This window comes from Jaculus jaculus, chromosome 5 (genome assembly GCF_020740685.1).
Source record: "Jaculus jaculus isolate mJacJac1 chromosome 5, mJacJac1.mat.Y.cur, whole genome shotgun sequence".
Taxonomy (NCBI): domain Eukaryota; kingdom Metazoa; phylum Chordata; class Mammalia; order Rodentia; family Dipodidae; genus Jaculus; species Jaculus jaculus.
The window spans coordinates 40,881,530-40,902,862 of record NC_059106.1 but is presented as its reverse complement, the minus strand read 5'-3'; the positions used below and the strand labels follow the sequence as shown (position 1 = coordinate 40,902,862).

General features: G+C 51.4%; 1 protein-coding gene across 5 annotated transcripts in view; it reads right to left on the bottom strand.

Moving 5' to 3' along the window:
- The window catches only part of Kcnab2 (potassium voltage-gated channel subfamily A regulatory beta subunit 2), a 95,605-nt gene that overhangs the window by 50,101 nt on the left and 24,171 nt on the right, over positions 1-21,333 (bottom strand). For 4 of the 5 annotated variants that reach the window (XM_045150462.1, XM_004657699.2, XM_045150464.1 and 1 more), the window contains exon 2: positions 107-235. In XM_045150462.1, coding sequence (XP_045006397.1) covers positions 107-183 — 77 coding nt within the window. In that variant the 5' untranslated portion in view covers positions 184-235. Of the gene's footprint in view, positions 1-106; positions 236-15,783; positions 15,849-21,333 lie in introns of those variants that run through there. The other variant, XM_045150463.1, reaches the window with a different exon arrangement.

Here is a 21,333-nt window from a genome sequence, read left to right as displayed (position 1 = left end):
GTACCTCTTCTACCCCCCCAGGGGAGGGTAGCAGCCTCACAGACCCACTCCTAAGAGGCAGGGATGTTCCTGGAAGGACACCTGGGAGGTGGTGGGCAGGGGTTACCTGTAGATCATCCCGGGGGAGCCTGTCTGACGCAGAGAGAGTCGAGCTGGGGAACCCGTGGTTGATTCTGGATACATGGAGCCGGCCTCACTTGTCCAGACCTGCTCGTTTTTTCACAGAGGGAAAGATCTGGAAGAAAAGTAAAGTAGGGTAACAGAAGAGTGGTGGTTAAAAAGGTCAGCCAGGTTTGGCTAGGAGCCCTGTGAATGTAGAGTCCATGAAGCTGGGTTCATAGGTCATCTGCAAGTCTGTCCCTTCACAAACAACACATGCCTCATGGACTCAAATGGGCTGATGAATGGGTATCATGGCTGTGAAGGTTCTCACCCACAACATCCCACCTGATGCATCATGGGAGTCTTCTCCCATCCCTCCCTCCCTTTCCTTTTCCTCTTCTTCCTTCCTTCCTCTCTCTCTTCTCTCTCTTCCTTCCTCTCTCTCTTCCTTTCTCCCTTCTTTTTTTTTTAATTTTTAAAAATTTTTTTTAAAATTTATTTATTTGAGAGCAATAGACACAGAGAGAAAGACAGATAGAGGGAGAGAGAGAGAATGGGCACGCCAGGGCTTCCAGCCTCTGCCAACGGACTCCAGATGCATGCGCCCCCTTGTGCATCTGGCTAACGTGGGACCTGGGGAACCGAGCCTCGAACCGGGGTCCTTAGGCTTCACAGGCAAGCACTTAACCACTAAGCCATCTCTCCAGCCCATTTCTCCCTTCTTTTTATCTTTGTTTCTTCTCTTCTCCTTCCTACCTCCCTTCCTTTTTCTTTTGAGGTAGGGTCTCACTCTAGCCTAGGCTGACCTGAATTTCACTATGTAATCTCAGAGAGCCTTGAACTCATGTTGACCCTGTCTCCTGAGCGTTGGGATTAAAAGTGTGTGTGCCACTACACCCTGCTTCTTCTTTTTTTTAAAAAATATTTTTATCCATAGCTGGGCATGGTGGCACACCTCCTTTTTTTTTTCTTGCCACTAATATGTACATTATTTTAATGTATAGTTGAACATTATAATTGAGAACATAAAAAAGATACTGTGGTAATTGAAGAACACTTATAACAAGGGCACAGGCATGGTAGTAGTTTAATGTTTGGGAAATTTCTCACACCAGTAAGAAATTCTTTTGCTGGAATGTCTGCCCTTCCGATCCTAGAGCTGAGAGCAGGGTCCCCTCAGTGCTGGAACGGGCGCAGTCTAAGCTGTGTAGGTCCACGGATTACTGTTTCTCCAAGGGTTTCCTGCTCTGACAAGAACGGCGGCATAAATCTCCAAAGCCGAGTAAGACAGGATGTGGGAGGGCTAAAAGCCTCTTGCTCCCCTCTTGCTCCAAAGTGAGGGTGAGAGAGAGATACTGCTTTGAGCTAAAGTGTACTTTAGGGTTAATCCTTGTGAAAGGTCTTGAAGAACACCTCACCACCAGACTTCTGCTCTAGACCTCTCTTGACCAAACAGGCACACCTCCTTTTAATCCCAGCACTTGGGAGGCAGAGGTAGGAGGATCGCTGTGAGTTCGAGGCCCTCCCAAGACTACATAGTGAGTTTCAGGGTCAGCCTGGGCTAGTGTGAAATCCTATCTTGAAAAAAAAATTCACTTGCTTGAGTGGGTGAGTGAGACAGAGAGAGAGGGAGGGAGGGAGAGAGAGGGAGAGAGAGGGAGAGAGAGAGAGAGAGAGAGGAGAGAGAGAGAGAGAGAGAGAGGAGAATATGTGTATGAGCACCCCAAGGCCTCCTGCCACTGTGAATGAACTCAAGATGCATGCACCATTTTGTGAATCTGGCTTTATGTGGGTACTGGGGAATAGAACCCAGACTCTCAAGCTTTGCAAGCAAGCCCCTCTAAGTGCTGAGCCATCTCCTTAGACCCCCTTTTACTTTTTTCCCCGTCCTTTTCTGAGACAGAAGGGTCTGTGCTTTCTCGGCTCGTGCCTCTGTCCTGCCGTCCCAGACACTGCCATCTTTGCAGCTTGTCCAGTCCTCAGCAGCTCCCTGTGCTGCCCTGACCTTTAAGAAGCTTGTCAGAGACTCCCGATGGCCCCGGTTCCTGGAGTTCCCCTCCTTGTAAGGTCTCCTCCCACTGAGTGTGGCTGGACCTAGTGACTGGCTTTCAACCAGCACAATGTGGCAAAGGTGATGGGGCTACCAGTGGGTGACATAATTGTGACTTGTGTCCTGATCGCTGACTCTTCCTTGCTGGCTGGCTCTGGTGACTAAGACGCCGTGTGGAAGAGGCTCACGTGGCAGGAGCTGAGGCCTCGGTCCAAAGGCCCACACAGAGGGGAAAACTTCGGATCACCCTTTTAGAAGCTCGTCCCTTCAGCTCAACCTTCCCATGAGAGCAGAGCCCTGACTAGCAGAGGCGACCCTTAGGTGTGCCCTTTTGAACTCCGGACCCACAGAAATCCTGAAGTAATAAACATACTGTTATAAGCTGTGTGTGTGGTCATTTGTTACAGCAATAGTAGGTAATGGCTAGACTGCCAGGATCTGTCCTCCCTCCCTCTGTTGCTTTTTTTCCCTTCCCTCCCTCCCTCTTTCTTTCCTCCCTTCCTTCTTTATGCATCTTTCCTTCCATCCATTCTTCTATTCTTCCTTCCTTCTATTCACCCACCCATCTCCATCTATCTGGGTCTCCCACTGCTACCCTTGGGTGGACCTGCCAGTCATTCGCTTGAAGCCCTGGTCAGCCTCCTGACTGCTCCCTGCTCCCTCTTAGCCCCTCTCTCCTGGCTCCACCTAGCAGCCAGGGGCTCTGTTTCGACCACAGTCTGATCAAGTGGGCCCCTTCTACCTCCTGCCTCTGCCCTGGCCACGGCCTCCTAGGCTGGTGCTCGGCCTCCTAGCTCTCACTTACACGCCTCCCTCACATATCCAGCCACCTGGGCCTTCTCCAACAGGCCAAGCTCAGGCCTCACGCTCCTCAGGGCCGCTGCATTGATAACTCCTTCTGCTCAGCTGTCACACTCAGGGGTCTCCTTCCAGCTCTGTGAGCAGCGTCAGCAAACTGTCTGTATGCAGATCTGGGTATTCCAGCTCGCTTTCTGCAGTGGGAGCAGTGGGAGGCTTTGCTACCTGCGACATCTCTGGCCTGCTAAGGGTTCTGTCTTCTGCAAGGGCAAAGGTCCCTGTTCCAAAGTTATGTGGCTGTGCTCCCATAGGCAAAGGGGTTTGCAATGACCAGGGGAAACTGGTGGGAGACAGGCACTGCCACTCAATCTATCTGCTTACCAAGGGTTCCTGTTCCCTAGAACCAAAGTCTGTCTTCAAGAGGAGGCTCCCTTGGAACACTCTCTACCCCTTGTCAACACTGCCTGATAATGAAGTCTCTTTGGAGTGGGAGGTGTGAGCATCTGTGTGTGTACCTGCTGGAGACATAGGACAGACATGCAAGGAACGTGTGTCACCATGGTAACTTACAGAAGCGGTGGGGTGGTGAGGGTCTCTGTGATGGTTTACATTGACTGTCAACTTGACAGGACCTAGAATTACCTGAGAGGATTACCTAGATTAGGTGAGCCTGTGAGGGATTATCTGGATTAGGTTACTTGAGGTGGGAAGACCCACCTTCACTGTGGGTGGGGCCTTGGACAGTGTAAGGAGAGAGAGCGCTGGCTGAGCAGCAGCATTCACGACTGCTGCCTCACTGTGGGCTGAATGTGACCAGATGCCTCAGACTCCTGCCCCCACGACCGACTGTAACCTGAAATAAACCCTTCTTCCCTTAAACTGATTGTGCCAGGTTTTGTCCCAGCATTGAAACGGCAACTCATCTATTCCCTTGGGTTTTCCTTAAGGCACCTCATTTGAATGCTATGATGAAATGAAACACTTAAACACACGTAAACCTTCAATGTCACTGTAGCTGATGCTTGGCTAATACCGACTGGAGGTTACCTGGCATAGGAGGTCACCACGTTCCTGAGCTGCCATGATGTGATCTTGGGTAAACCTCTCCCTGCAGCTACTCAACGCCACTAGCGCTGGCAGGCAGGGTGGTTCCTGGTGGATACTGAAGGTTTTCCTACCACCTTGCCCTTTAACCCCGTGGGGATCCTGCAGAACCACTGGTGTTCAGAGGTGCCAGCCAGATTCCCATCTGCTCAGGTCTGTGCAAGAAGCTGCTCACCTGTCCTGGAGCAGGATGGGGCTGGTGAACCCCAAAGCTGCTGACATACATTGCTCTTCTGGGCCCCAAGCTGGCGGGAACCTCACCTGGATGGTGCCTCACCTTGCAACACGGTGGGTTGCCTGGCACTGGGGACTGAGGTGCTTCAAAGGCGGTCTCTCTTTTGAGCCCATTCCTGCTCACATTTCTCTCTTGGGTGACTCAGAGGCATGAGATCCCATCACTAAAAATCTGTCACAATCTCCCAGTGGAACTGTGAATTCCTCAACGTACAGAACACTGGCAAAAGTGTACTGCGGGCAACTGCTGGAGGCTGCCTATGTGAGCAGTGGCATCCCTGCCCTGAAGTGTACCTGGCAGGTGAAGCTTGTAGACTGGAGACCAAGGTGCTGTAACAGCACCAGACAGAGGCTTGCTGGGAGCAGAGCCATCCCCAGGGCCCATCCTAGGAGGCTACTTGAAGGATGTGTCAATGAATGTGCCAGCCCATAGGCCCCGGGGTGGGGGTATGGGAGGCAGACAGGATGATGTGTCCACGCAGGCTTCCAGACAGGGGTGAGGGCATGATGCCAGTGCTCTCCACAGCACGCGTGGCTCCCTCCGCATGCCACCCTAGCCTTGGCTTTCTCTGGGTCCAGCTACAACGCAGTGGCACTCGGGGATGGTTAGCTTCCAGAGTTCTAGGAAAGCAAGCCCAGCTTGTGTCTGAAGGAGGTTATAAGGAGTGACCAAGAATTCCTGATCCCCTAGGCAGAGGCAGAGCCAAGAATTGGTTTTGCTAATGAATTATTGGGTAATGCTGATGTTGCTGGCCCAGGGACCACAGATTGAGAATCACTAGGCTGGAGGCTAAGTCCTAACGCAGGAGCCTCAGGGCCAAATTCAGCCTGCTGCCTGTTCTTGTGAATAAAGTTTTATTGGTTACATCTATGCTCATTTGCCCTGTCCACATCCAGGACCTCTTTTGTGCAAGCTGAGTAGTTATAAGAGAGACCATGGTTGGCAAAGCCTAGAGTACTCTCTAGCCTTTTGCTGACACCTTCCCTAGGCCAATGCCTCCCTGACTCTCAATGGAACAACTTTCTAGCTCCTTCCCAAGTCCTTTGACATCTCTGTTTCAGCTCTGACCTTGAGGCTTCCTATCTGACCACCAAGAAAACAAAACAACCAGAAGCCAGCCTCCTCAAGCCCATAGGCAACCTCCACACTCAAGATACCTGCCTTCCCTCCCACAGCTCCTGGAAAGACTGGCTGTGCATGACCAGCCCCTGAGCATCCAGCCCCTTCCAGATGGTCCCGAACTCACATCTCCCCCTTCACGGACCATGACCCATAGCATGTAATGAGACGTTACTCCTCCCACCTGGAAAAGACCACCAAAGCAGTTTCTCAGTTCCACCTTCTCACTGATGGAGAAAATGATCTGTCTTCAGGGATATTCCTCAGAAACATCTCCACTTGTCTGTGATTCCTCTCCTCCTTCCTGCTCGTATGGACTTCACTTCTGTCCTAGCTCCTCTGTGGAAGCTAATCTTGCCAAGGGTCATGGTGATATTCTTGTTGCTAAGTCTGATACTGCCTCATGTTGGGCCGCAGTATTGATGCCTATATGCTCCTTGACCTGTGCTTCCTAGCTCTCCTGCTGTCCTGGGCTGCAAGAGCTCATGCTTGCTGGACTCTGTGTCCTCCTCAGCTGCGGGGCTCATGTCCATAGGTGCTCTCCTCTGTCCTCCACAGCAGTGGCTCCTGTCTCTAGACCACCTGTGTGGCCCTGATCGACCTCTGACTTTGGCAGCTGCTCCAGCTCCAGCTTGAACCTCTTTGCTTTTCTGAACCCCACTGCTGCACTGGATGTCCTGTTTCTATCCCACCCACTGTTCCCTGCACCCCGGGCTCATTTATCCATGTGCATATCTGGCATCTCCATGCCTTGTGACCCACAGTCCAGTTCTCCCCATGACCAGAGTGCCAGCTGAGTCAAGGGCATCTCTTCAGGAACTCCTTGACTCCTGACCACATACTTCACAAGAGCCAGACGCTCTTTCAGAACACAACTCAGGTCAGGACACTACTGTGCTCATGACCATCCAGAAGCTTCCACTCTATCTCAAGAAAAGGCAAATCTCAATCATGGCCTTTGGGCTGCTCCGTCTGCTCTCAGGTGGCTCTCATTCACTCTGCCCTAACCCTAATCCCCACAGTCCAGCAGTCACCCCCTTTTCAGGACTCTTGTACTTCTCTTTCTCTTACCCCAACTCAGCCTTTCACCTAGGATCTCTCCTGAGTTTATGTCAAGGTCACTTTCTTGTGGAGGCCCTCCCTGCATACCTTATCTGAAACTGCCAACCTCATTTCCCCACATTCACTTGGTCCCTTCCTATGGTAGGTTCCCATAACTTGTCACTGATAACACTTTCTTGTACATGACATTATTCCCCTCTACTGCATCGGCTCTGTGACAGCAGGGAGCTGTCCCCACTATGCCTGGCGCGTGGCAGACCACTGTTGTTGAGTGAAGGACTGTGACTCAGCCTGCTGGAGGCTGGTGGGGAGGGAACACTAGAGAGCAGTGCATGCTGGACAGCCTGTTACCACAGGTAACACACATCCCGCGGTGACAGCGACAAGGCCTGGGGACACACTCCCAGCTCTGGGTGAAGGGCAGCCTTCTCTGGGGGCTGCAATGCCTGTTTTGTCCTGTGGAGGTGCTCAGCACAGCTGCAGGTATGAGAGTAATTGCTACCACTCAAGGAAGCCTCCCATCCTGGAGGGGCCAACGTCCCCCTCTGCCTCTAGCCAGGACTCCAAGAAGTGCTGACCCCTGAGGCCAGGCTCCGAGGTGGCCAATCCACGCTGCCTGCCTCACAACCACAGGAGGGCACTGGCCTCGAGCTGAGGCGCACTGAGGAGGATTTGTCTTTGGTCATTTTTCTCCCCTGGGCCACCAGCCTAGCCCACCACCCCTGCCACTTCTTGAGGAGGAGGAGAAGGAAGGTGATGAGATCTAGTCTTGCTTTGCATACAGGATGCAGGACTTCCAGGCAGAGCCCATCTGTTCAGAGTCCTCCTCCCAGCTCTGCAGCTGCCGTTGTCCAATCAGGAGCGACTGCACCTGCTGAGCAGCCAATCCTGCTGGAGCCAACATCCTAGCGGGGATGCTGTGAATCCCAGGCTAGCGCAGTGTTCCTGCACCACCGCGGAGGGAGGCAGGCAGGCGGAGCTAAGCTGGGTGCACCCTTCTCTGCACCCCTGACGCACTCCAAAGTTCAGGAGACAGTCTGGAAGCCCTCTGACAACACACCAGAGTGGGGTTGGGATTCAGACTGGAGGTCAAAGTCAGGGTCACACGGGCACTGTGTGTCGCCCACCGACCCACTGCTGCTTCAGCAAGACTTTCTGATTGATATTTGGGGAAACTGAGGCCGAACACTTTACCAAGGCCTGTCCAAACTTTCTATGGAAGCAAATAGAAGCAAGCTGTGAAATTTTTTTGAGAACAAGAATGAATTCTAGCTTTTACACTGTATAGTAAGGTGACCATGATAATGAGTGACCGAGAAAGGCCAGGCAGGATCTAAGGTATTTTTCTTTCTTCTCCCCAACTTATTTTGAAAACTTTTGAATTTCAGAAAAAAAAGCAATAAATACTCCACTAGTCTCCATCCTAGTCAGCGATGGTTCACACTTTGGCTCACATGTACACCTCCTTGCTCTCTCTGTGACTCACACGTGCACACATGTAGGAACAGATTTCTGAACAGCTTGAAGATCAGTTGCCACATGCTGAGTTTCTTCACAAGTGCTACAGCAAGCATCTTTGGAGACCTTGTTCTACACAACCACAAAGTCACGACTACACTGGATACAACTCACCAGCACTTCCATTCCAATCCTCTGTTAGTCCATATTTTGCTTGGATTTTGTTTTGCATGTGGGTATGTGTAACGTGTGTGGAGTATGTCCATGTGTGTGAAGATGCATGGACCCTATACACGTCTGTGTGGGGGCCAGAGGAGAACAATGGGTACGTCCCCTCTGTCATTTGTCCGGGTGCTGCTGCTGCTGCTGCTGCTGCTGCTGCTGCTGCTGCTGCTGCTTCTTCTTCTTCTTCTTCTTCTTCTTCTTCTTCTTCTTCTTCTTCTTCTTCTTCTTTTTTTTTTGGTTTTTCAAGGTAGGGTCTCACTCTAGCCCAGGCTGACCTGGAATTTGCTATGGAGTCTCAGGGTGGCCTCGAACTCATGGCTATCCTCCTACCTCTGCCTCCCTAGTGCTGGGATTAAAGGCGTGTGTCACCATGCCTGGCAGTCTAGGAGCTTCTTTGAGATAGTCTCTCACTCATTCCATAGCTTGCTGTTTTGTAAGCCCCAGTAATTCCTGGTCTCTGCTCCCCACAGGATTGGGATCACAGACATGCATGGCTATGCCCAACTTTTTGTGTGGGTGCTGGGAAGTCAAACTAGGGTGGCCTCAGGTCCTCTCAATCCCTCATGTTTAAAAGTGGTAAATTGCCGGGCATGGTGGCACACACCTTTAATCCCAGCACTCGGGAGGCAGAGGTAGGAGGATAGCCGTGAGTTCAAGGTCACCCTGAGACTCCATAGTGAATTCCAGGTCAGCCTGAGCTACAGTGAAACCCTACCTTGAAAAACAAAAACAAAGAAACCAAAAAAAAGTGGTAAGTGCTCTTAACTACTGAGCCATCTCCCAGCCATCATTGAATTAAAAGAAATTATATAGATAGACAGAAAGAGTAAGTATGGGTGTTTCAGGGTTCCTGACACTGCAAACAAACTCCAGATGTATACACCACTTTGTGCATCTGACTTTATGTGGGTCCTGGGGAATCAAACTCAATCAATCAGGCTTTCCAAGCAAGCATCTTTAACCACCAAGCAAGCTCTCCAGCCCCCCTTTTTTTCATTTGGATCTTTAAATTCAAGGTCCAGCTGAGATTTTAATGTGGTACTAGGTATTTCTCTTGTCTCTTCCAACCTAGGAGCACCCCTCTCCATTACCATGTTTTTCATCACACTGCCTTAATTTTTTTTTTTTTGCAGTGCTGGGATTAGACTCAGGTTCTTTCACATGCTAGCACTGAGCTGCAACCCCAGCCTGGCACTGAAACGTCTTTGTTTTTGGTAGGGTTCAGGCCACTTGTCTTATAGGCTGTTTTGTTGTTTATCTGATTACGGACTTTGATTCGACTTAGCTTCATCTTTGTAGCTAGTTTCACCTTTGGCATACATCCAAGCAGGAGAGGTTCAAGTTAGTTGGCTTGCCCATTGTGGGTGAAGCTGGGTCTGGGCCCTGGATTAACACAGGGTTTGCTGGAGTACAGCTCATTTCTTCCTTCATAACCAACTGGGAATTGTGGAAGGCTTCCTTGAGGCTCTGGGACCCCTGAAGCCTCTCAGGGTGGGTGTTTTCCCGCCTGCTCTTTTCTAGATAGGCCAGATGTGTTGCAGAGCTGGTGAGAGAATGGGAAGCTGCGTTTATTTTATTTTATATTTTGCTGGGCTTGGTGGCACATGACTTTACAAGAGGGAGAGGAAGAGAGAGAGAGAGAGATTGAGAGAGAGAGAGAGGAAGAGAGAGAGAGAGAGATTGAGAGAGAGAGAGAGAGAGAGAGAGAGAGAGAGAGAGAATGAATTGGCATGCCAGGGTCTCCAGCCACTGGAATTGAACTCCAAATGCATACACCCTCTTGTGTGCATGTGTGACCTTGTGCTTCACCTTGTGCATCTGGCTTATGTGGGATCTGGGGAGTTGAACATGGGTCTTAGGCTTTGCCAGAAAGCGCCTTAGCCACTAAGCCATCTCTCCAGCCCAGGGACACTGCATTTAAATGGAAGGAAGCTACAAAAGTGGACACACACACACACACACACACACACACGGATGGAAGGATGGATGGTGGATGGGCAGATGATGCAAAAGGCCCCGAGTCACAGTAGATTGAGGAACAGAACTTGGCTTCAAGACACAGATACTCAGGTTCTGAACCTCCATATCCTCCTTTGCAGAATGGGGGGATGCACTATATCACCCCAACTTTTCTGTTGGAATATGTGATAAATGACTGTGTTATTCTGGGGGCAAATATAACCCCAGGCTGTGAGAGAAGGTGCTGCTCTGAGAGAGGGACCCTGCTCTGACTTCTTCACCCTCAGCTCGATTAAAGATGGGGTGTGAGGCAGGTTGAAGCCACCCAGGGCTACCTGCCTGAGATGGGAAGACTTCAAGAGCAGGAAGCGCAAGCCAGAAAGCCACCGGAGACACCCGACCTGTGTCCCTGAGTTGAGTCAGATGCAACATAATAGAAGAAACTCTCACATTTGGCCTGGTTGGAGGACGCTGGCCTGGCTACCCGGGTGTCCTGGCTGGCAGGTTGACACTTGAGTTGCATGGGACAAAGGCATGGAGTTAAGCCACTGATGCCAATTCCGTCCTTCTTCCAGAACCCATGTCCTTCGTGGTGTGATTTGGCTGTCAGTGATGGCCACTCCTGGCCCTTCCCGCTGGTGCAGCCATATGACTAGCTTTGGCCAGGTAAGGTGAGCAGAATGACAATGGGCTGGTTCTAGCCATGATCAAGGAGACCTGCCCTTGAACCTTTGAGGTCATCATGGGGCATGTGTCCTGGGATACCATACTACACATGCAGAAGCAACTTGGCCTGGGCCGGCTAACCCTGCAATATGGGGACACCTCCCCTGGAAGGCATGGTGGACACATGTTCCCATGGCCTGCAACCAGCAAGAATCAGAGGACAGAGCCTCCCTTCCATGCTCAGGGAGCCCAGGCTGCTGGGTCACAATTGTGAAGGCTGTCCTGGCTGGGATGAAATACAGTCAGTGGGTGGCAAGGGCCTGCTCCAGGGTCCTGCACAAGAGGCTGTATAGCTGCCTTTTTATTGAAGATTCTGGTGGATAGGAAGATGTGGGCTGGCTGCAGGCTTCTTTGTCAAAGTTTCTATTTTTGTTTTTAAGGCAGGGGGGAAATGAATTGGTGGGCCAGGGCCTCAGCCACTGAAATAAAATTCCAGACACTTGCGCCACCTAGTGGGCATGTGTGACCTTGTGTTTGCCTCACCTTTGTGCGTCTGACTAATTTGGGATCTGGAGAGTACAACATGGGTCCTTAGGCTTTGCAGGTAAGCCCCTTAACTGCTGAGGCATCTCTCCATCCCTCTATTTTCTTTTAATTTTTTGTGTGTATGCACGTCCATATGTGTGTGTATTCATGTGTATGTGTGTGTGTGTGTGTGTGTACACGTGTTTGAAGGACAGAGGTTAATGTCAGATTTCTTCAATCTCTCTGCACTTTACTTTCTGAAGGCAGTGTCTCTAACTGAGTCTGGAGCTCACTGACTGGGCTGAACACGAAAGCTAGCAAGCAAGGGGTATTCTGTCTCCAGCTCCCCAGTGCTGGGATTACAGGCATATACCACCAGGGCAAACGTTTTTACGAGAAGGAACCACTCTCCAGTGTCAGGTTCCTTAGCGCACTTCAGTCCTGACTCCTGGAGGGGGAACCTGCTTTCCAACCAACACCTTCACTCTGTCTACACACGCTGGCTGTCTCCTTCTAGGGCTGGTGACAGTTTCTCCCTGTTTAAGTCACTCAAGAGAATCCTTACAGGTGCTGGGGAAGAAGGTGAGGCTGCCAGGGGTCAGATGTGGGCTTCAGAGGGGTCCGGGTGTGAGGCCTTGGCCGGATCCCTCCACCTCTGGTGTCAGCTTTTCCTCTGTGGAAGGGGGTGATGGCAAGCGAGGCTCCCTGCTACCCAGATAGGCGTGTGTGCAGCAAGGGCCTTGAGACCTGGGAGCAGCCTGGGCCTGGTACAGGGAGGGCTGTGGTCCAAGACCTTGGGCTTGCTTCTTAGAGAGCCAATGGCCACGGCTTCTTTCTGTTCTTGGTAGGCGTGCCTCAAGGCAGGGCCTTGCTCTCCTGGCAACGAGGCTTCGTCTCTTTCTCACTTTTTCAGTAAAGCTGATCTTGTAAACGTTACCAGTCACACATGCATAGACTTGGGTTCTCTAGGGCTATATCCACATTCTAAGTCCTTCAACAAGCTCAAAGAATCTTTGGACTGATCCCTGGGCTACTGAGGTCTTGGGGTCCACAGCTTTGAGAAGACAAGTCCCATGGAGCTGGGGAGGTGGCCCAGTGGGTAAAATGCTTGCTGTGTAACAAGCATGAGGATCTGAGTTCGGATCCTAGAACCCACACTTAAGCCTAGCAGCATGGTGGGAGGGGAGGGGGCGCTGTAATTCTAGCGCTGGGGGAGAGGCAGAGACAGTCTTCCTGAGGCTTGCTGGTTTGCTAGCCTAGCAGAATCAGTGAGCTCTAGGTTCAGTGTGAAACCCTGTTTCACAGAATAAGGTGGAGAAAGATGGAGGAAGACACCCAGCATTTATCTCTGTGTGCATGAGCCCCTATACACCATACACACACAGCCATGTAATAAAAGAGACAAGCCAGCCCTAATACCATGGGAGAGGAGACCCCACAAGGAAAGGGCCACTCAGGGGTGTGGACACCAGAAGGGAGCACAGAGGCCACCTTGAAAGGCATCACTGCAATACCGATGACAGACCACTTCCCACACTGACCTCCGTCCCCAAGTCCCCCGAGGCCAGAAGAGTGCCCATTCTACCATGGCAGGGGCCTGACGTGTACACTGGAGACAGAGCAGCCACAGGGGTGTGATAAAGCTCATTGCACATGACCGGGAGGGACAGACAGAGGAGGCTGGGGCCAGCTGGGAGTGCCGTCAGTTGGGTGCCTGTCAGAAAGCTGGGAGCTGGGACTCAAGCTCCTGGTCATCCAGCTGATGACACTTTTGCATGACCTGAATGCTGGTGATCCTTCCTGTCACAGCCCCGAAGCACTTGCTGGGACAACAGCATAGTCAGAGTCTTGAAGGGCTGTGGCGCTGGGTGCTGATGGGGTGTCTCATGGAGAGACAGGAAGAGGTTGCAAACCACACACAGCACACAGAAGGGCGCTCAAGTGACACACCCTTCCTTCCTGCTGAGAAGTCAGAAGCCCTGACAGAAGCCCACTCAGCTCCTGAAAGCTGGAGGCAGCGTTCTTGCTGACACTGGGTGCGAGGTCTGCCCCGGGGAACAAGCAAAAAGGCCTGGGTGCTGTATGATGTCCAGAGAGCCACAGTGGAGATCTGGGCATCAACACAGCTCTGTTCCGCTTCAGGACCATCCACACCTTGCTCAGAGGCAGCCTGGGGTGGGGCTGGGAGATAACCACCCCAATATGACCAGAGGCAAAGATCTGTGTCAGGACCCTCTATTTTTGTGAAAAACAAAACAAACGAAAAACCAAAACAAGCCTAAAATAAACAATAACATCCCTCAGAACTTCGGAAGCCTGGGCTGGGGAGATGGCTCAATGGACAAAAAGTGCTTGCCACCCACACTGGAGTAGCCAAGGTTGATTCTCAGACTCCATTGAAAATACCCGAAGCAGTGGTGGGCTCCTAGAACTCCAGCATGCTGACTCGGACAGTGAGATGGGAGGCGGAGATAGGAGAATTTCCCTGGAAGCTCACCTGGAAATTCATGGCAAGCTCAGCAAAGAATAGCAGGGGAAGAATTCACAGCAATAATCCTTGCCTCAAATGAGGTGGACAGGCAAGGACCAACCTAAAGGTTGTCCTGTGGAGGAAGCTAAGCTCACCATTATACCACTAACACTGCACCAAAGTTGTCCTTTGACCTCCACATGCACACCTGCATGCACACACAAGCGCGTACTCAAGGGCTTGCCCACCCACACGTATGTGAACTGAAGCCTGAGCCGGGGGAAGGAGCAATACAGGGGGGCCTGCCAATCCTCACACCAAATGTCACATGGCTCAGGCCATAGCAGAGACATCTGTTCCCAACCAGAGAGCCAAGGTCACGATGGAGCATCTGACAATGCACTTTGCTAGCATTTTAAAAAAGAAAGATCAGAGACTTAAGAATTCCAGACTAACCTTTTCAAAGCAACATTCAAATGCCTGTTTCCCATAACAGAGCACAAACCAGCCCCTTCACAGAGCCCAAGGTGAGACTGTTGCAAGACAGTTCATGTGCATATCTAAGTAATGCTGGAATAAAAAAAAAAAATAGCAGGACTACAGCCAGAACAACTACCATATCCAGACACCTTTTCCTACATAGCAGACAGCACTGACCCTCAGCACACCTCATGTACCTGTGAAGTGGGAGTCTCCCCTGTGCACAGCAACGGCTGCTTGTTGGCTCAGCGGCCAAAGGCCTGTCTTGGGAGCCAACATCATCCCTCTCCGAGAGGGAATGACATTTGGATCATGGGCTGGGGCTCCATGTTCACATCCTAGAAGAGGTGATCTTGTGGCTCCAGCCTCTATGACCACTGTCTGGGACACAAGGTAACTCCATTCTGAACCTCCCCATCCAATCCCATGATCCCAGTATTTTTCTTAGAACTCAGAGCAGTTCCCCCATTGTCAGAGAGTCTGGTCTGCAGACTAAGGTGCAGGGCCAGGGTCTGGGAGGCAGGCCTTCCTTCACGGCCACTACAGCAGGGGCTGTGAGGTGCCATGCAGGGGGCAGGGGAGGGGACCCCAGGAGTGCTCAGTGCGAGCCACTGAGAGAGAGCTGTCAGATCCTTGCTCAGGGCTTCATCCGGGCTGTGGAGGTGGCAGAACTGCCACAGAGTCTCCACAGTCATGCACGCAGGCTGCAAGGCCTCCCCCGTCCCTCCTATCCTCCATTCAGTCACTGATTCATGCACTGAACGCACACATTGCACCATGAGCCCCTAGATGAGCTAGCTGCTGTCTTCGCTGGGGAAGCTCAGTGTCTGCCCCCTCGTCCTCCACGATGTCCACATCTTGTACCCACAGACTGCAGAGGAAAGACACTTGACAGGGGAGAGAAGAAGCCATCGGTTGGTCACCAGGGAGCTGCCTGGCCACCCTGTCTGATACTGTATCAGTGACTACGCTGTGGCACTCAGGGTAGCAGGGTGATGAAGAGCTTTGAGGAATCTCTCTCAGCCATCATTATTCTGAACTCAGTCTGCAGAAGAGGGGAAACCAGGAGGGGAGCGTCACATTCCTTATCAAGGCAGGCAGCCTCACTCCGGGAGACGACAGCCAGCTAGGCAGGCCTCTCCAGGAGCCATCAGGGGCTGCTCAGCAGCTGGCATGCACACCCCCTTTGTGGGGAGGAACAGAGGCATCCTGCGGAGCTCTTGATCTTCTAGTGGCCTCCCCGGTCACCCCAGGGATAAAAGCAGAAACCCACACAGAACCGTGTCACAGTCAGACACCTCTACTGGGTGGTGTGTGTGTGTGTGTCTGGGTCCTACTAGGTCGGGTAGGAAGCCACAAGGGAACACACGGGGCCTGGGTGGGGCAGGGTGCTGGCAGGGGCCCCTCAGCCAGGCTGTGCCAATCTTGTGGACATTTGAGAGCAGCAAACCCTTCTAGGGAGCCAACACTGCCCCCATGCTAGAAAGAAAATCTGTTTTGGAAAGCGTAACCCCAAAGCACCCTGGGTACCTGCTGCTGCCAGAGACGTGCAGAGGAGACCATGTTCCGTGTGTGTCTGGTCTGGTGGAAGGCCGAGTCACTGTCTGCTGTGTGGCACCCTGCCTGGGGACCACACGCCCAACAGGAAGTTGGTGCTGTGGTTTCAGGGGCTCATGTGCTCTTACCACAGAACTGAGGAGACTGGTAAGCCAGGGCCTGAGGGACCATGAGGTGTGGCTCCTGACCCCGGCAGGGGTGGCCGACACCTCAACCCTCCTGGCAGCGTGGCTTTCCTTGGGGACAGGAAATGGGGGAGCAGAGAGCACACTGGGGTAGGAGAGGGGAGGCACGCTTCATGTTCTTGTCTGTCACCTGGGTGTCGTTTTCTCAGGGTGGGGAGGGGAGCAGTTCTAGTGATTCCTAGGGGAGTTAAGGAGCTCCCCCCCGCCACCCCGCACCTTACTGGAGCCAGCTACGTGGCTTTCAGCTACCTGCTATTGCTCACGGCCCTGGAAAAGGGTACTAGTGACTGCGGGACCTGCTGCTCGTGCGGCAGATGGTGATGCAAGCTTGGGGGTCCCAGTCCCAAAGCTGTGGGCACAAGGCTGGGATCTAAACTCAGGGCAGGATCACATGTGTGGAAAGGCTCCACTTTCCAGATGCAGACTCACTTATGAGAGGGGCGAGGGAGTCACGAGGAGGGTGGTCCAGAAGAGATCCTCCCACTGGGGGGAGTCTCCTGCTGGGTAGCTCCCCTGTCCCCCGGCTCTGCCCTTCCTTCTTGGGAGCGTTCCCCACACCCATCAGGGCGGCTGCTGAGTGGTGGGCCTGACTGTCACTCTTTTAGGTTCCCTGCGACTCCTGCAGAGAACCCCAGCTCTCTCTGGTGCCAAGGCAAAGTCTTATCTGGAATGTTCCATCTCATGCTGTACTGGTCACCTGCTCAGCACCGAGTCTCCAGACTCAGGACCACCTGTTATACACAACTCACTAGAGGGAAGAGGTGACCCCTCCGCCAGGGTGGGCCCTGGGCTCTGTGGCTTTTTGGAGCAGCCTGTTTGCTGTTGTACTTAGGATCAGGGGTGCTGCTGAGGATCCCCAGCAGGAGATAAATATAGACAGGGTGCTGGGGGGAGGAAAAAGGGGGAAAAGAAAGTACTTGGCATGTTCCAGTAAGAAGGTAGAAGTGTCAGGCTGGGTGTGGTGGCGCTCCCCTTTGATCCTAGTAGTTGGGAGGCAAAGGTAGGAGGGTTGCCATGAGTTCAAGGCCACCCTGGGACTACATACTGAATTCCAGGTCAGCCTGAGCTAGAGTGAGACCCTACCTCGAAAAACCAAAAAATAAAAAAAAAAAAGGAGGTAGAAGTGTCGGGATAGGAATAAGAGGGAGAAGAGAGGAGAGAGGAGGCACCACGAGTGACAGCGGAGTAGGGGAGGAAAAGGCCCTCATGTCAAGCCTAGTCAGGCCACTGCCCAGTCCCTCGTTGCCAAGTACACTGGACAGAAAATTCAGGCCCATGGACACTAAATAATATCCAAGATCACACAGAGAATTGGTGGCAAAGATAGAAGTGGAGCCCAGATCATTTTGTTTCCAGACAGAACTCTGTCCTCCACACATCGACTTCCCTTGTCCTGGAGCTCCCCACAGGCCGGTACCTCAGGACAGGTGATCCTCCACCTGGGGTGTGTGTGCAGCTAGCCTTCTGTGTCCAGCATGGAGCCTGCCACCTGCACAGGAGCTGCTGCCAAATCTCAGGGATAAGGGGTACAGAAAACGGAGGCAGCCTAAAATCTCAGTGTCATTCCTGACCCTTCAAAGTAAATCTCATATCTTCATATATCTGCCATGCCTTGTTGACAAAAATTACTTCAGACCAGGAAAGTAAGTGGTTGGTGGCAAAGTCAGAAACAACCTAACTTAAAATACTGTGTGCAGAGCCCGGCATGATGGCGCACGCCTTTAATCCCAGCACTTGGGAGGCAGAGGTAGGAGGATCTCAGAGAGTTTGAGGCTACCCTGAGACTACATAGTGAACTCCAGGTCAGCCTGGGCTAGAGTGAAACCCTATCTCAAAAAAAAAAAAACAATAAAAATGCTCTGAGCAGGAGGCTGGGGGATAGCTCAGGCAGTAAAGCACTTGCCTCATCAGCATGTGGGTCTGAGGCTGACCCCAGAACAACATAAAAGTGCTGGCCATGGTGACACGCGCTTGTAACCCTGGCACCGAGAGACAGACACAGGAGCATCTCTGTATCCCTGTGGCTTGCTGGCCAGCCAGTGCAGTCTCCTTGGGGAACTCCAGGCCAGTGAGAGACCCTATCTCAAAAAAGGCGGGTTGGGCTAGAAGAAAGACTCTGGTTAAATGCACTTCTTGTGCAAGCATGAGGGCGGCCTAAAACCCAAGTTCAGATCTCCAGATCCCACGTAAACAGCTGGGCTTGACCATATGCACCTGTAGCCCATCCTGCCAGGGAATCATGCGGGTTTCGGAAAAATAGCAAGTTCTGGTATCAGTAACTGACGTTATGGGCGTGGTGGTGTATGCCTTTAATCCCAGCCTCGGGTGGCTGAGGTAGGAGGATCACTGTGAGTTCAAGGCCACCCTAAGACTAAATAGTGAATTCCAGGTCAGCCTGGGCTAGAGTGAGACTCTACCTCGAAAAACACACAAACACACAAACAAACAAACAAAAAAGGAACAGTGGAATAATGATGGATCAGGACTCCTGATGTTCATCTCTGCCCATTGTTGGCAAGCGTGACCCACCAAAGGCCAGTGCATAGGGCCTGGGTGCTGTGAGGGCACATACACATACAAGTTTGTCCCCTGGTGTGCACACATGAATTAAAAACATTGTCAGGACTGTTGGCAGGGGTAGGGAGATGGCTTAGCAGTTAAAGGTGCTTGCTTTTAAAGCCTACTTGTCTGGGTTGGCCTGGCTTGACTCCCCAATACCCAGGTAAAGCCAGATGCACAAAGTGGCACATGTGTCTGGAATTAGTTTGCAGTGGCTGTAGCATGCTGGTTAGGTCATTCTCTCTCTTCTCACAAAAAATAAATAAGTTAGGGCTGGAGAAATGGTTTATTGGCTAAGGTGCTTGCCTGCAAAGCCAAAGGACCTTGGTTCATTTCTCCAGTACCCATGTAAGCCAGATGCACAAGGTGGCGCATGCATCTGGAGTTTGTTTGCAGTGGCTGGAAGCCTTGGCATGCCCATTCTCTCTCTTTCACTCACTCTGCTCCTTTCCCTCTCTCAAATAAGTAAATAAATAAAAACAAAATAAAATAAAAATAAATAAGTTAAAATGCTATCAATAACAGGCATCTTACAGGAGAAAAATAGCTGTCAGTGACACATCTGAAAAGAGATTAATATCCAGGATACACAAAAAGCTCCTAAACTTAACAACACAAAGTCCAACAACTTGGTCAAAAAATGGTGCTGGGGAAATGACCCAACAGTCAAGAACAGTTGCTACTTAAGAATAAGGGCTTCTAGGTCTGCAGACCACCACATTAGACTCCCCCAGAACTCACCTAAGAAGCTAGGTGTGGCCATGCATTTCTGGGAACCCATTCTTCGAGGTGTGGAGAGTGGAAAATCACTGGGGCTCACTGAGGGATGGTAGCTCTAGGTTGAGGAAAAGACTGTCTCAAGGCAAGAAATAAGTGGACGAGCGATAAGAGAAGGACACCTGACATTCTGCACTGGCTTCCACACACATGGACATGGGGCACATGCATCTGCATACATATGTGTACAGCACACATCACACACACCATGATACACACACACACATGCAAGTGTGTACGCCAAAAAAAATTTTCCAACCAACCAAACGAACAAAAACTGGGCAAGGGCTGGAGACATGGCTTAGCAGTTAAGCGCTTGCCTGTGAAGCCTAAGGACCCCAGTTTGAGGCTCGATTCCCCAGGACCCACGTTAGCCAGATGCACAAGGGGGCACATGCATCTGGAGTTCGTTTGCAGTGGCTGGAGGCCCTGGCATGCCCATTCTCTATATCTATCTGCCTCTCTCTCTCTCTCTCTCTCTGTTGCTTTCAAATAAATAAATAAAAATAAAAAAATTAAAAAAAACTGGGCAAAGGGCTAGAAGGGGCATTTCTTCAAAGAAGACACACAGATGGCAATGAGCCCAGGAAAGAAGGCCAGTGTCGCCCACCAGTTAGGAAATGCTGCCTCACACCCACAGCACGTGGGCTGCCCAAATCTCCCAGGGAGCAACGGTGCTCTGGGATGAGATGGAGACACTGGAACCCTTCTGCACATTGGTGAGAATGTAAAATGGCTCAGCTGAGGTGTAAGAGTCTGGAGGGTCCTTGAAAACATAAAAATAGACATTGGCCTTGATCCAACAATTCCACTTTCGGGATAAATGCCCCCAAGAATAGAAAGCAGTGTCTTAAAGAGACATGTGCACATCCATGTTCATGCTGGCATTAGTCACAAGGAAACATTATGAATGGAAAATCAATGGATAAGCCAGATGTAGTCTGGCCATAGGATGAAGTATGATTCGCTGTTATAAAAGAAGGCAATTGTGACACTTGTTCCCACCTTGAGCACAGTCACAAGAAGACAAACACTGTGCGACCCCATGCATAGGAGACACCAGCAGGATGGGGCTGTAAGCGAGGGGGAGAAGGAAAACGGGAGGGTGCTGTTTAGCGGCGTGGTTCCAGTTTTACAAGATGGAGAAAGGTAGGGAGATGGGACAGGTGATGGTTTTTGCAATATTACGAATGTATTTAGCACCTGACTGTATACTTACAATGGTAAGTTTTATGTCTTTGATCAAAATAGTAGAATTAGAAAATAAGAGAAAAGCGCTTCAATTTGTCAACACTAAGGTGGTCATATATCTAGGTTGGCTCAGTAAACAGGGTAGATAGGACTGTGGACAGGCCCAGCTGTTACCTGTGGCCTCCCTTCCCAAATTATCTCCCAGCTGGAGTAGCCTGGTAAAGTCTATAGCTCAATTCAAGTGTGTGGGGCTTCTGGAAAGTTCTGTGTTCCTACATACCAAGTTCTATCATTTTCAGCAGCAGAACATGTTGGGGCATCTCATCTGGGCTACAGGTGGGAGATGATAGCAACATAGTTAAGGGGGGGGGGCGCTGGCTGCAGCACACTGACTCCTATGTCATGTGGGGACTACCACAAAACTCTCCTGGTAAGTGGGGACCTCTCAGCAGTTCCTATGGGCCACCACCATGAGGAAGGCATGTTTCCGCAGAATGTCCCAACTAACTAGGTTCCCATGACAAGACTCTTCAAGTGTGATGATCAGGGTGCCTAGGCACAAAGCTATGAAGGGCCCATGGTTCCCTTCGAAAGGCCCCCCCCCCACCGGCATCGAGCCCTGGGGAGCTCTAAGTAGATTACACCAGAGGGCTGGTGATGACAATGGTCCCTGGCATGTCTAATTCAAATGAACATATTTTTAGCTTTACCCACCCGTCCACTCTGCTCTCTGAGGACAACTGACGGATTAGGTTCCTCTGCAGTGCGACCGTGAGGCCCTGGGCACTACACTCCCCACTCTATTGTGGGT